Source organism: Heterodontus francisci, chromosome 24 (genome assembly GCF_036365525.1).
Source record: "Heterodontus francisci isolate sHetFra1 chromosome 24, sHetFra1.hap1, whole genome shotgun sequence".
Classification (NCBI taxonomy): domain Eukaryota; kingdom Metazoa; phylum Chordata; class Chondrichthyes; order Heterodontiformes; family Heterodontidae; genus Heterodontus; species Heterodontus francisci.
Genome location: NC_090394.1, coordinates 65,365,133 through 65,379,601, shown reverse-complemented (window position 1 = coordinate 65,379,601; position 14,469 = coordinate 65,365,133). Strand labels below are relative to the sequence as shown.

The following is a 14,469-nucleotide window of genomic DNA, read 5'->3' as shown; positions in this document are numbered from 1 at the left end:
GGAAGTGTAATGACCTCATGCACATAGTCGTCAGTGAATGCGTTTTCACAGGACATCTCCTACCCACTACAACACCAGCCTCTCACACTGCTCAATGTACCACATCCCCATTACTCACCCAGCAACAGTCTCTGGCACTCAGGACTCACGCCTAACATCCAGTTACTCCACCACACACACAAGCATATTCCAATGATGCCACATAACTCCAGCTATTCAGCTGTGGCAGGCACATCACACCAACACAGCACAACACAATCACTGACATTCACTCCTCTATCTTGCGGGACAAGGCAGGCCATAACAGCAGGGGGGTGAGGGCAGAGCAGAACTGATGGAAGACAAAGAGCCATTCGCCTCAATCCAGCAACACTCCAGATCCAAATTTCGTGCCCGCAGTATTACAATGATGTCATGGCAAGTACCATTTTTCACTTTTACAATTCTTTTGTTTCACCTCATATTTTGAAAACCGTTTCTTCCCTCTGTTTGGTCATTCTCCTTTGCCAAGTTACTCACATTTCTGCAGGGCAGGCAGCAGTGAGCAAGCACACCACCATCCTGTTCTGTAACCAGCCTCTAGCAGGTGCAGGAGTGAGGTGTAGAGTGAAGCTGTTTGTCACTGAATGGGCCAGTACTTCAGTACAGCTGACCATCAGATTGCAGCACTGCCTCTCTCTGAATGGATCTGTGCAACAAGCAGCGTCAGTGGGTAATCAATCGCAGGTAGAAACCCACAGGCTTAACACAGTCCTTCCTGTAGTGCCCACACGACATTGAATCCAGGCTCATAGTGACAGGACTTTGCTATCTAATACCTATTTAATTCTATATATGTTACACTTCCATAAATATCCCCACACATCAGATACATATTGTATTATTATGTTGAAAATAGCCTCCTGGTTTAAATTCATTTCCACATATCGTCACACTAATTGCTACTTACATTAATTCACTTGAATTTGACTGTGTCCTGGCTAGAAAGTTAGAAACACCACGCCATGAGTTAATGTGTCAGCAGATCTGAGTTTTTCAGGAACTCAATTGGAAGTTGAACTCACGCAGTTTCAGCAACATCTCGAGGAGGGTGGGGGCGGCGGGGCAGATATGATGCAAGCAATTCCAGAGATTTCATCTCGACCTAATCACATACCAGTGACCCAGCAGCTAACAGTTAACCCTATATTTGAATGTCTGTGTAGCAGGGAGGGAGTTCCACAAGAGGATTCACCCTGGCATTGTGTGCAGACTTTGTGAAGTGAAAGCTGTCTTGAAGTCACCAGTATAGAGAGGTTTTTGTACAGTGCCTCAGATAAAATTAGCCCAAACCAGACTTAGAAACATATTTGGAGACCACCAGTCCATACAAAGACACTCCAAAGTAATTCCCAAACTGTCAGAGCTTACTGTATCCTAGAGTAAACATTTCCATTACTTAAGGAATACAGACATATATCAACACTGGAGATTTCCTACCTTTTTCAATGGTCAGATATTATAGAGAACAATGTAAAGCTCCTGGACTGGAATTTTATGCAAATATATCCAGCTTTACCTTTGAGCGCTAAGCTCTCGGTTGTCTGTCAAGGCTTTAATCTTTATGCTTTTATTTCCTGACTTCCTGAGTCTCTGCAAGGTATAATATGTGTTCTGCTGTTACCCTGGTAACACTGTGGAGCAAAGTGAGCTCCACCTCCTAACTTCAAAGCAAACAGACAGTGCAGCTGATGTAAACTCTATCTGCTCTCTGGGGCCCTCTAGGAGAGCTGATCCACAATCCCAGCTGTAAGTGAGAGCTCAATGGAATTTATGTTGCGAGAAAAAAAAAGCATCTTTGTGAGAAGAGTTAGACCCTGAACCCTCGTTCTTGCCAACCTGTGCCGAAACTCTCTGGCCTTGGTTAAGTGTGTGCCTGTTGAGGGACAGTGTGCACTCTGTATTGGGTAAACAGAAACTAGCTATGTGGATTTCTCAATAGCTTGATTTGGGGACCTTAAACATGGCAGTGCTAAATTTATACGTCTTAGATACTAGACTGACAACGTAGAAACAGGAGGAAGCCATTTAGCTCCCCGATCATATTTAGCCCCTCGATCCTGTTCCGTCATTCAATGAGATCATGGTTGGTCTGCAACTTAATTCCATATACCCACCTTTGCCCCATATCCCTTAATACTTTCGGTTAACATAAATCCATCAATCTCAGATTTAAAATTAACTATTGACCTAGCATCAGTTGCTGTTTGTGGAAGAGAGTTCCAAAATTCTACCACCCTTTGTGTGTAGATGTGTTTCCTAATTTAACTCCTGAAAGGTCTGGCTCTAATTGTTAGACTATACTCCTTAGTCCTAGACTCTCCAACCAGTGGAAATAGTTTCCCCCAATCTACCCTATCTGTGCCCCTTAATATTTTAAAAACATGGTTCAAATCACCACCTAACCTTCTAAATTTCAGGGAATACAAGCCTAGTTTGTTTAATCTCTCCTTGTAGCTTAACCCTAAATATTATAATGAAGAATACACAAATATTAAATTCTGTTAGGTTTGAACAGTTCATATCGAAGTGCTGCAAATACTTATTAACATAATACATTTTAATTAGACTCAAGTTAGTTCAATGATGCATTTTGGCCAGGTTGGGCTCCATTCAGTTGTGAATATTTGCTATGTCACTGCCCAGCTGATCACTGGGTGCAGCATAAGTTTCAACAATTACTGCATCCCAATTCTTCTCGCCAGTTTACTGAGGTTTTCCGTCAGAGATATAGCATGTTTATAAACCGCCCATGACATATGGAAAACAATTTCTTGTAAGATGCTGAACGGGCACACCTCACATGAAGTGATTTGTGACTTTAACCCCTTATAGGGACGAAACCAAATTAGGAGTACATCCCTATGAATCTCTCTTAATCAAGTTCAAACCAGACAATTCTCATAGACACTTATTTGGGTCCAAAGAATTGTACTAGCTTTCCCTCAAAGAAAGAAAACCAACAGAGAATATTACCATCTTTCGGATAGCCTATTTTTAATAATTATGGCTAAATCATAAGTATCCCAGATATTATAAGGGTCTGGGAACTCTCTTCAATACATATCTCTCCATTTAAAGAGACACAGAGAGGGGGTTCTTTGTAGTTGTATACAGAATGCTACATGAGACGATTTATTAACTTTTATAGATTTATTAAAGAATTTAACAAGCAATACGCTTCTAAGTGGATAAGTATATCACAATATCAAATATTATGTGGTATTATGTAACACATAATCTTATTTCTAACATAGAATCCAAAAGTTTAATCTTGCTAATGTTACAGCGAAATATCTTAGAATAGCCATCAAAACTTAAAGTAAACATTTTACCTTAAATTCCCCATAGTTGAGAAGCATTGTTGAGGATTCAACAGTTCTAATCTTTGCTTCAAAACCTCTCATGTATATACTATTTTGAAAATCCATATCTTTAACTACCACTTAATGTTTTACTGGAATTTTCCTGCTCTTGAAGTTGTGAGCATTTATCTGGTCAAAATGTTTATAATTGTGTTTACTTGACCTCTTGTTCCTGTAAGTCCATTCCATTTATTGTTTTATTATCTATAATTTCCCTTTCCATGGCACCCCAAAGCAACTTCCGGAGCCAACCTGTCTGCATCAACAACCCCACAAACCAGTTATGTTTATTGCTACCTCTTACTGATGTCACACAGGATATTTCAATGTGTGTGTTTATCTTCCATGCCCTTGACAACAGAGACGCAAATGGATTTCCCAACTTGTTTCCGGTTCATAACAGGGACCTTGAAATTTTTTAACTCTACCTTCTTAAAGGGGAATGTCAGTGAGTCTTGAAAACCTGATCATTTATTCAATCTTTAATTCTAAATTGTACCTAATTAAGTCTATTATACCTATATTCCATCACACACAAACAATACATCAACAATCAAGGGAACCATTGTTATTACTAGATTTACCAATGGGTTATTTAAGTATACATATAATACAATACTCCACGTCAAAGCAAGCAACTTCTGAGTATTTATTTAATCCCTGGGAGGGGAATGAAATTTGGGAGCGCCGGCCTATCTGGGAGCAGGGCTTGATCCCAGCCCGAATGGGTGGGCTCGAGGTACACTCAATATTGGATCAAAGGCCTCATTTAAATGATACAGGTGAGCTGTAGATGCCTGTCGTGTGATCCCAGCTTCCTCTCCGGTGAAATAGATTTAAATCTCGGGTCACTGCATCGCCAGTAACGACCCTCAGGTAGACCCTGTGAGGCAGGGGTGGCGGGGTAGGCAGAGCAACAACTGGGAGAACATTGAACGGGAGCCAACAACAGTCTTCAGGAATGCTGCAGAGCCGGAGAAAGAGCAGCTGGGGAGTAGAACGTGTGCTTGCGCGCCACCCGTCATATTGGACACTCAGGTTTCCATTTAAAATGAGTACAATGTCAACAAAATTTCTAGGCCTGGGTATCCAGTTTTATCTCACTTAGCGCAGATTTATAATACAACTGTAGTAATGGTGCAAAGCAGTTTAGTTTGGTGCTCCCATTGCATCAAATGCATTAATACAGCCTGAATTGGGAATCAGGACCCAGCCTGATACCAGAATGAGACTGCCTGGAGGAAGGAGCCTTGTTTCATTATGTGGTTAGTTTGGGTCTTCACTTCCAAATTATACTCCATGCATTTAGCATTAGTGTAAAACCAAATCCACCTTGCACTGACGCTAAATTGAAGCTTAAATGTACATTCAGAGACAATAATAAAGGATAATTTCTGCCAGGAACATGTTTTCAGCTGTCTTTTATTTATTTATAAAGGATGAAGCTGAACTTGGCACTTTTATTTTACTTTGAACACTTTTCAATTGCGGTCTTGTCTTCGTCTTTTTAAACGTTGCATATAAACCTGTGACTGGTGACATACCAGTTTGTAGTTGATTGTGACATACTGGTTACATGGGGAGAGAGGGAGAGAAAAAGAAGAGTGAGAGAGACTGAGAGATGGGGTAAAAGGGATAGGGGAGAAGAGGAGAAAGAGAGTGAGAAGAGAGAGAGAAAAGCAGGGGAGAGGGAGAGAGAAAAATAGAGGGGCAAGGGGAAAGGCAGAGAGATAGATAATTGAAGAGGTGGAGAGAAGACGGGAGAAAAAGAAAGAGGCAGAAAACAGCGAGACATGCACACTGGCAGACATGTGAGGAGTTTAACGATGAACTGAGAGAGTATGGCACTGAATACTGTTCAGTCGCAGAATGGAGTGCCAACACTGCAAGGCCCAGAAAGGTAGAGACAAAACAGTTTGACTGAGCTGTTGAAAAAGAAGTTACTAATATTTACAATTGTGTTAATGTACAGTAAATTAAATGCTTCACTCTTAATATTATTTCAAGTTTCATTACTATATCAACATGCATTTGAAACAGAGGAATATAATTTAAATAGATGCACGAAATGCAAATAGTATCAAGGGTAAGAGTTAGAACTTACCCCAAGTTTCTAGGAAAAAAATATTAGAATTATTTGCTTTGTATAACAATTGGGAGAAATATAAAGTACTTGACTGTTTATTAGACAGAAACTCAGTCCAACTTCCTTAGGCTTTCCTTGCAATTTAAATTCCTAATGGCCAGAATTGACTTGCCCTTCCACCCCAAAGGGGGCAATAATACGATTCAGTAGTTACACATCTATATCTCTTTTCACTAAGTAATGAAAAAAAAATTATTTGTGAACGCTAAGAATGTTTTAGCATTTAGTTTTTCCAGTTGTACTTTCCTAAAACTTCGATTACATTGCTTTTCATCAAATTTGTAATGGAGGACAAATAGAGGATGGTGCAGTATCAAGGTTCCAGCTACCCCTTTTCTTTTAACTTGGCATTTTTTTCGGGCTCTCATAAAATGACGTCCCACACGGCCAAAAAAACGTGTAATGTCCATCTTCTTCCTTGCAATAAAACTAGGCGAATACGTAGATTTCAAATGTGCAAGAGCTGAGAATGCAATTCAATGAGCAGGTCACTAATCACTGTGAAAAACAAGCATTCACTACAAGAAGCCTGTGGTTCTTCCTCAGCCAGGCAACTGAACATCTTCTCGATCTCTGAATGTCATCCTGGAGCTTGCTACTGAGGAGACTGCTGCCTGCCAGAGTCAGCTCAGTTTCTGATTATCCTTCCTTCAATATTCTGCTTTTCATTCAATACTTTCACATCTTCCACCTATACATCAATAGAACATCATAAATGGATCTTGTGATGAATCACAGACATAAACATATGGAATATTAAAAGATTAGTATTGTCTGTGAATATTTCCATTCTGTCTGTGATGCCTTTTCCCCTGTAACTAATTTGTTTTTAACATTCGTGAAATTTGTCATTATATTGGCTGTATTTTAACATTAAGAATAAAGCTCGTGTGGAAATTTAGAATTGGGTATTCCTCAACAAACAATGACAGATCTAATGCTTTGTGAGGTTTGATGGCAAATTGATACTGCGTCCTTCAAAATATCAATTAACGTTTAGCCCAAAACAAAACTTTTGCCTGTCTTTCCAGTCCTTTGAGACATTTCCCAGGTTATACAGATACTAGGTTAACCTCCCCATACAGTTATAGACTCATAGAGTCATTTACAGCATAGAAGGAGGCTATTAGGCCCATCGAGTCCATACCAGCTCTCTGTGGAGCTATCCAGTCAGTCCTACTCACCTGCTTGATGCCCATAACCCTGCAAGGTTATTTCCTTCAAGTGCCCATCCCATGTCCTTTTGAAATCATTGATTGTGTCTGCTTCCACCACCCTCGTGGACAGCGAGTTACAGAACATTACCACTCGCTGCGTAAAAAAAGATGTTCCTCACATTCCCCCAGCATCTCTCACCCAAACCCTTCAATCTGTATCCCCTAGTCCTTGTACCATCAGTTAATGGGAACAGCTTTTCCTTGTTTAACGTAGCTAAACCCGTCATAATTTTGTAAATCTCTATCAAATCTCCCCTCAATGTCCTTTGCTCCAGGGAGAACAACCCCAGCTTTTCCAACCTAACCTCGTAACTAAAATCCCCCATCCCTGGAACCATTCTGGTAAATCTCAGCTGCACCCTCTCAAGGACCCTCACATCTTTCCTAAAGTGTGGTGACCAGAACTGGATGCAATACTCTAGTTGGGGCCTAACCAGAGCTTTGTAAAGGTTCAGCATAACTTCCCTGCTTTTGTACACAATACCTCTATTTATGAAGCCCAAGATCCCATATGCTTTACTAACCAATCTCTCAATATGTCTTGCCATCTTCCCAGATCAATGCATATGCACCCCCGTCAGGTCCCTCTGTTCCGGCACACTCTTTAGAACTGCACCATTAAGTCTCTATTACCTCATGCTATCCCTTCTTCAAAAATGCATCACCTCACACTTATCTGTATTAAATTCCATCTGCTACCTGTCTGCTCATTCTGCTGGCCTATCTATGTCCAGTTGCAGGCAGTTTGTATCATCCTCACTGTTTGCCACTCCCCCGAGTTTGGTATCATTGGCAAATTTTGAAATTCTACTCTGTATTCCACAATCCAAGTCATTTATATATAGCAAAAAATGCAGTGAGCCTAGCACAGATCCTTGGGGAACACCACTGTCTACCATCCTCCAATCTAATATACAACCATTTACCATGACTTGCTGTTTTCTGCCCTTAAGCCAATTTTTTATGTAACTGGACACTGACCCTCCTATTCCATGAGCCTCAAATTGGTTAACCAGACTTTTATGTGGTACTTTATCAAACGCTATCTTAAAATCCATATAGACAACATCCACCACATTCCCTTCAACAACCTTCTCTGTTACTTCATCAAAAAATTCAAATAGATTAGTCAAGCATGATCTGCCTTTCACAAATCTGTGCTGGCTCTCACTTCCTTTAACAACCTGGGATGCAAACCATCTGGACCATGTGGCTTATCTACCCTAAACATAGCCAGCCTTTCCAGTACCTCCCCCCTCTCAATTCTTCCCCTATCCATTGCATCTACTCTCTCCACTTCTATCAATATTTTGCCAGATTCCTCTTCCTTAGTAAACACCAATTAAGTATTCTAGCTGTTCTACCTTATATCGTTCCTTGCTTTTCTACATTACGAGTCTAAACCATATGACACGATGATCACTCTGACCCAAGTGCTGCCCCACTGACACTTGGTCCACTTGGTCACCTCATTTTCCAGCATCAGATCCAGCAATACCTCCTTTCTAAGTTGGCTGAGAACATACTGATCAAGGAAGTTCTCCAGAATGCATTTTGAAATTCCTCCCCCTCCTTTCCCTTTACTCTAACAAGATCCCAATCAATTTTTAATATTTGTGTCATGGGATGTGGGCATCGCTGGCAAGGCCAACATTTGTTGCCCATCCCTAATTGCCCTTGACAACTGAGTGGCTTGCTAGGCCATTTCAGAGGGCAGTTAAGAGTCAACCACATTGCTGTCGCTCTGAAGTCACATGTAGGCCAGACCAGGTAAGGACAGCAGATTTTGTTCCCCAAAGGACATTAGTGAACCAGATATGTTTTTAATACAATCGATGATAGTTTCATGCCACCATTACTGAGACTAGCTTTCAATTGCAAATGTTTTAATTAATTAATTGTATTTAAATTCCACTAGCTGCTGTGGTGGGATTTGAACCCATGTCCCCAGGGCATTAGCCCAGGCCTCAGGATTACTAGTTCAGTGACATTACCACTATGCCACCAACTCCCCTTAAATTGATATTTGGGTAAATAAAGTCCCCCAATATCACCACTTTGTAGATCTTGCACCTATGCAGCCATATTCAGCTGGCCTCAGACACCGGAAACATCAGAGGAATATATGATGGCATTAAGAGAGCTTTTGGGCCAACCATCAAGAAGATCGCCCCCCTCAAATCTAAATTAGGGGACACAATCACTGACCAACGCAAGCAAATGGACCGCTGGGTGGAACACTACCTAGAACTGTACTCCAGGGAAAATGTTGTCACTGAGACCGCCCTCAATGCAGCCCAGTCTCTGCCAGTCATGGATGAGCTGGACATACAGCCAACAAAATTGGAACTCAGTGATGCCATTGATTCTCTAGCCAGCGGAAAAGCCCCTGGGAAGGACGGCATTACCCCTGAAATAATCAAGAGTGCTAAGCCTGCTATACTCTCAGCACTACATGAACTGCTTTGCCTGTGCTGGGATGAGGGAGCAGTACCTCAGGACATGCGCGATGCCAATATCATCACCCTCTATAAGAACAAGGGTGACCGCGGTGACTGCAACAACTACCGTGGAATCTCCCTGCTCAGCATAGTGGGGAAAGTCTTCACTTGAGTCGCTTTAAACAGGCTCCAGAAGCTGGCCGAGCGTGTCTATCCTGAGGCACAGTGTGGCTTTCGAGCAGAGAGATCGACCATTGACATGCTGTTCTCCCTTCGTCAGCTACAGGAGAAATACCACGAACAACAGATGCCCCTCTACGTTACTTTCATTGATCTCACCAAAGCCTTTGACCTCTTCAGACTACTAGAAAAGATCGGATGTCCACCAAAGCTGCTAAGTATCATCACCTCGTTCCACGACAATATGAAAGGCACAATTCAGCATAGCGGCGCCTCATCAGACCCCTTTCCTATCCTGAGTAGTGTGAAACAGGGCTGCGTTCTCGCACCTACACTGTTTGGGATCTTCTTCTCCCTGCTGCTCTCACATGTGTTCAAGTCTTCAGAAGAAGGAATTTTCCTCCACACACGATCAGGTGGCAGGTTGTTCAACCTTGCCCGTCTAAGAGCGAAGACCAAAGTATGGAAAGTCCTCATCAGGGAACTTCTCTTTGCTGACGATGCTGCATTAACATCTCATACTGAAGAGTGTCTGCAGAGTCTCATCGACAGGTTTGTGGCTGCCTGCAACGAATTTGGCCTAATCATCAGCCTCAAGAAAACGAACATCATGGGACAGGACGTCAGAAATGCTCCATCCATCAATATCGGCGACCACACTGTGGAAGTGGTTCAAGAGTTCACCTACCTAGGCTCAACTATCACCAGTAACCTGTCTTCATGCAGAAATCAACAAACGCATGGGAAAGGCTTCCACTGCTATGTCCAGACTGGCCAAGAGAGTGTGGGAAAATAGCGCACTGACACGGAACACAAAAGTCCGAGTGTATCAAGCCTGTGTCCTCAGTACCTTGCTCTACGGCAGTGAGGCCTGGACAACGTATGCCAGCCAAGAGCGACGTCTCAATCATCCCATCTTCGCTGTCTCCGGAGAATACTTGGCATCAGGTGGCAGGACCGTATCTCCAACACAGAAGTCCTCAAGGCTGCCAACATCCTCAGCTTATACACACTACTAAGCCAGCGGCGCTTGAGATGGCTTGGCCATGTGAGTCGCATGGAAGATGGCAGGATCCCCAAGGACACATTCTACAGCGAGCTCGCCACTGGTATCAGACACACTGGCCGTCCATGCCTCCGCTTTAAAGACGTCTGCAAACGCGACATGAAGTCCTGTGACATTGATCACAAGTCGTGGGAGTCAGTTGCCAGTGATCGCCAGAGCTGGCGGGCAGCCATAAAGGCGGGGCTAAAGTGTGGCGAGTCGAAGAGACTTAGCAGTTGGCAGGAAAAAAGACAGAAGCGCAAGGGGAGAGCCAACTGTGTAACAGCCCCGACAACCAATTTTATCTGCAGTGCCTGTGGAAGAGTCTGTCACTCTAGAATTGGTCTTCATAGCCACTCCAGGCGCTGCTCCACAAACCACTGACCACCTCCAGGCGCTTACCCATTGTCTCTCGAGACAAGGAGTCCAAAGAAGAAAAAGAAGAGAAGATAGATCTTGCACATCTCTGTGATTTCCCTGCAGATTTGCTCCTCAACCTTTTTCTTACTATTTGGAGGCCTGTAGAATACTCCTAACAGCGTGATCATACTCCTTTTGTTTCTCAACTCTAACCTTGCCCCCTCAAGGACATCTCCTCTTTCCAATACTGCAATGCCTAATCAGTACCGCCACGCCACCTCCATTTTTTCCTTCTCTGTCTTTTCTGAGCACTTTATATTCTTGAATATTAAGTTAAGTCACAACAGCAGATAAAACTTTATATGTTATTCTTTATTGACTATATAGGAAATATCTGAGATTATTTTCTTATAATACCCCCCACTCCAACCATATAATGTATGATCCCGTAACACAAACAATACCGAAGCGCACTAGAATGGTCAATAACTGGTTACATTAAGTATATATCAAACTATTCATCTCGGTTATATTTTGAAAATACAAAGGCAAAACACTACAGATGCTGGAAATACTCAGCTGGTCTGGCAGTTTCTATGGAGAGAGAAACAGAGTTCATGTTTCAGCTCTGTGACCTTTCATCAGAACTGAAACGTTGGGCTGGATTTTGTGCAGGAGGTGGGGGTCCCTGCGCTAGGCCATAAAGTGGGGGGGAGCACCCCTGCTGTACTTTTTCAGGCCCTCGGAAAAATCCTCTGGTCTTTGGCCATCAAAGCTGAAGGAGGTGGGACTCCCATCCCTTTAAACACTTTATAGGGCCAGGGATCCTGCCCCTCAAGAGCTGCCAGCCAATCACATGGCCGGGACCTCAACAGTATCGTCAGTGCCACCAGGAGCGGTGGCCACTGCCAGTACTGCAGAGGCCTCGGACCCAAGCCCATCATTGGAACCCCAAACCCGAGGTAGGTGAGGCGGTGTCGCCGGGGCCAGTCCAGAATGCCCCGACGAGGGGATTGGGGGGTGGGCGTCGGTCCAGGAGGTTGGGGCCCAGTAAGTACAGTGGTTCCAGGGGTGGGTCCTTTGTGGGCCAGAAATTGCCCATGAAAGAGGGACACCCCGCCCCCCCAAAACCCACAAGGAGGGTGTCTCATCTTCCAAGGTGTCCTCCCGGCATGGCGGAGGCCCCCACCCGCCACTGGTAAGATTGCAGCGATGGCGGGAAAAGGCCTTTAATTGGCCATCAATATGTCACCTCAATTTGCCTCTGGGCGGGGAGGCCTTTGTTGGCCTATTCTGCCCCTGGGAAGATCGGGTCCGGCAATCCCGGTGTTGGGTTCCGTGGCAGCTGCTGCCGCACCAATCCTCCCCACCATGGAACCTGACATTGGGAGGACAACAAGGTCCAGCCCATTAACTCTGTTTCTCTCCCCCAGGTGCTGTCTGACCTGCAGAGTATTTCCAGCATTTTCTATTTTTATATCGTGAAAATCCTGTGAAATAACTTCCTACTAGATACCTAAATGGATTCAATATACCCTTAGCACTGAATAACCCAGTAAAAGACTGAAAGATAAAATCTTTACCGCAATAAGAGTTGCATGCCTTTCTATCTCAGCTACCACCTTCACTTATATTTGATTGGGGTTGGTGAATTCAATTTTTAACACTGCAAACTAATAGATCTGGTATACAAAAATATAATCATCGTGCTTCTCGTCACCCTACTGAATATAATTGTGACAGCACCATTGCAAGGACTGCAGTGGTTTTTAATAGAAAGCTCACCATCACCTCCACCTCAGGACAGCTTTGCTTACATCCCCTGAACAAATAAAACCATCACTTCCATTCTTACGAACCTTCAACCAATGAAGTTCCGGTATAAGGAACTGCAGAATCATAGGAACATCCTCACATCTGCATTTCCTGGGACAAGATCTCATATGACCTGATCCAAGTACTTAAGCCTTCTCCGTTAGCCTATATTTTAGGGATGTTTCTCATTTAAAAGTTTGGTGATTGAGTTTGGGTACTTTCTACAGAAGAAGTGGAGTGAAACATCCAGACATGTGGTCAGATTTGTGTTTATGACTCACCGCTTTGTTGTACTGATGTGTTTCAAATGGCTGCAAACATCATATCACCATGGGCATGTCGCCATTCACTCTAGGGATGAACAGATTTCACACTGAATGTGAGGTCGCTTCTTAGAGATGAGCAGACAGCCTTTTACAGCTCTCAACATTTGTTTAAGGGCCCTAATGGTTATCCATATTCACGAAACCAAAGCCCAGACATCAGAGAACACAAACACATCATCTACCCAGAGAACCTAACTTGTCTTCCGACTCCTCAGATCACCAAATAGAACTACAAATGACTAATTGTTTTAATGGAAATGTTGTCCTGCTCATATATGCCACTTTCTTTTGGTAAAAGGAGACAAATAGTCAAATCCAATGTGTCTGAATTTGCCTACAACACGGTAGGTTTGTTTAAACATGTCACAATTGGGTCACTTTCAGGTCCAAATCCAACCAGTGCCCTACTATCACATAACATAGAATCATAGAATGGTTATAGCACAGAAGGAGGCCATTCGACCCATAGAGCCTGTGGTGGCTCTCTGCAAGAGCAATTTAGCTGGTCCCTCTCTCCCACCCTTTCCCCATTGGCCTGCAATTTTTTCCATTCAGGGTACTTATTCGATCCCCTTTTGAAAGCCACGACTGAATGTACCTCCACCACCCTTTCAGGCAATGCATTCCAGATCGTATCCACTCGCTGCATAAAAATGTTTTTTTCCCATGTCGCCTTTGATTCTTTTGCCAATCACTTTAAATCAATGTGCTCTAGTTCTCAACTCTTCCACCAATAGGAACAGTTTCTCTGTGTCTGCTCTGTCTAGACCCCTCATGATTTTGAACACCTCAATCCAATTTCCTCTCAACCTTCTTTTCTCCATCATATCATCACAATGATATTTTATCCAATGTATTGGGTAGGCCTCAGCATCACAAATACCCCAATCACTGAATATTTTTTATTTTTATTTTTATTTTTTAGAGATACAGCTCTGAAACAGGCCCTTCGGCCCACCGAGTCTGTACCGACCAATAACCACCCATTTATACTAACCCTGCAGCAATCCCATATTCCCTACCACCTACCTACACTAGGGGCAATTTACAATGGCCAATTTACCTATCACCTGCAAGTCTTTGGCTGTGGGAGGAAACCGGAGCACCCGGCGAAAACCCACACGGTCACAGGGGGAACTTGCAAACTCCTCACAGGCAGTACCCAGAATTGAACCCGGGTCCCTGGAGTTGTGAGGCTGCGGTGCTAAATTCGGACAATATATTAAGGAACAGAGTGGAGATCTAAGCTTTTACAATGGTATCACTGCAAGCTGAAACTAAAACAACTTCAGACAATCTCACTCTCAAAAATCACCCGAGATGGTACTTAAAAGGACCACACTGTGTTTAGTTACTTTTTCAACATACCATGCACTTGTTTAATAGAAAATGCCAACTCTTCGAAAGATCTTTAATTAGTCTCTGGCTTCTGAACCAAATAAAGGTAACTGACTCTATTGAAATCGCTTAACCATTGTTCATCTCATTCACTCTCGTAAGACAAGATGGTCCACATTTTGCATTCCCATAATGAC

At 43.1% G+C, this 14,469-nt stretch overlaps 2 protein-coding genes across 8 annotated transcripts in view; one reads left to right on the top strand and one right to left on the bottom strand.

Annotated features, from left to right (window-relative positions):
- ccdc78 (coiled-coil domain containing 78) overlaps positions 1–1,647 on the bottom strand; it is a 52,546-nt gene extending 50,899 nt beyond the window's left edge. For 2 of the 6 annotated variants that reach the window (XM_068056438.1, XM_068056443.1), the window contains exon 1: positions 950–1,052. The gene's annotated coding sequence lies outside the window, so the exon portion shown is untranslated. Of the gene's footprint in view, positions 1–457; positions 607–949; positions 1,053–1,479 lie in introns of those variants that run through there. The other 4 variants (XM_068056441.1, XM_068056439.1, XM_068056440.1 and 1 more) reach the window with 4 other exon arrangements.
- LOC137383476 (WW domain-binding protein 2-like) overlaps positions 134–14,469 on the top strand; it is a 46,994-nt gene continuing 32,658 nt past the window's right edge. For both annotated transcript variants that reach the window (XM_068056445.1, XM_068056444.1), the window contains exon 1: positions 134–417. In XM_068056445.1, the coding sequence (XP_067912546.1) occupies positions 335–417 (83 nt within the window). In that variant the 5' untranslated portion in view covers positions 134–334. The remainder of the gene's footprint in view (positions 418–14,469) is intronic.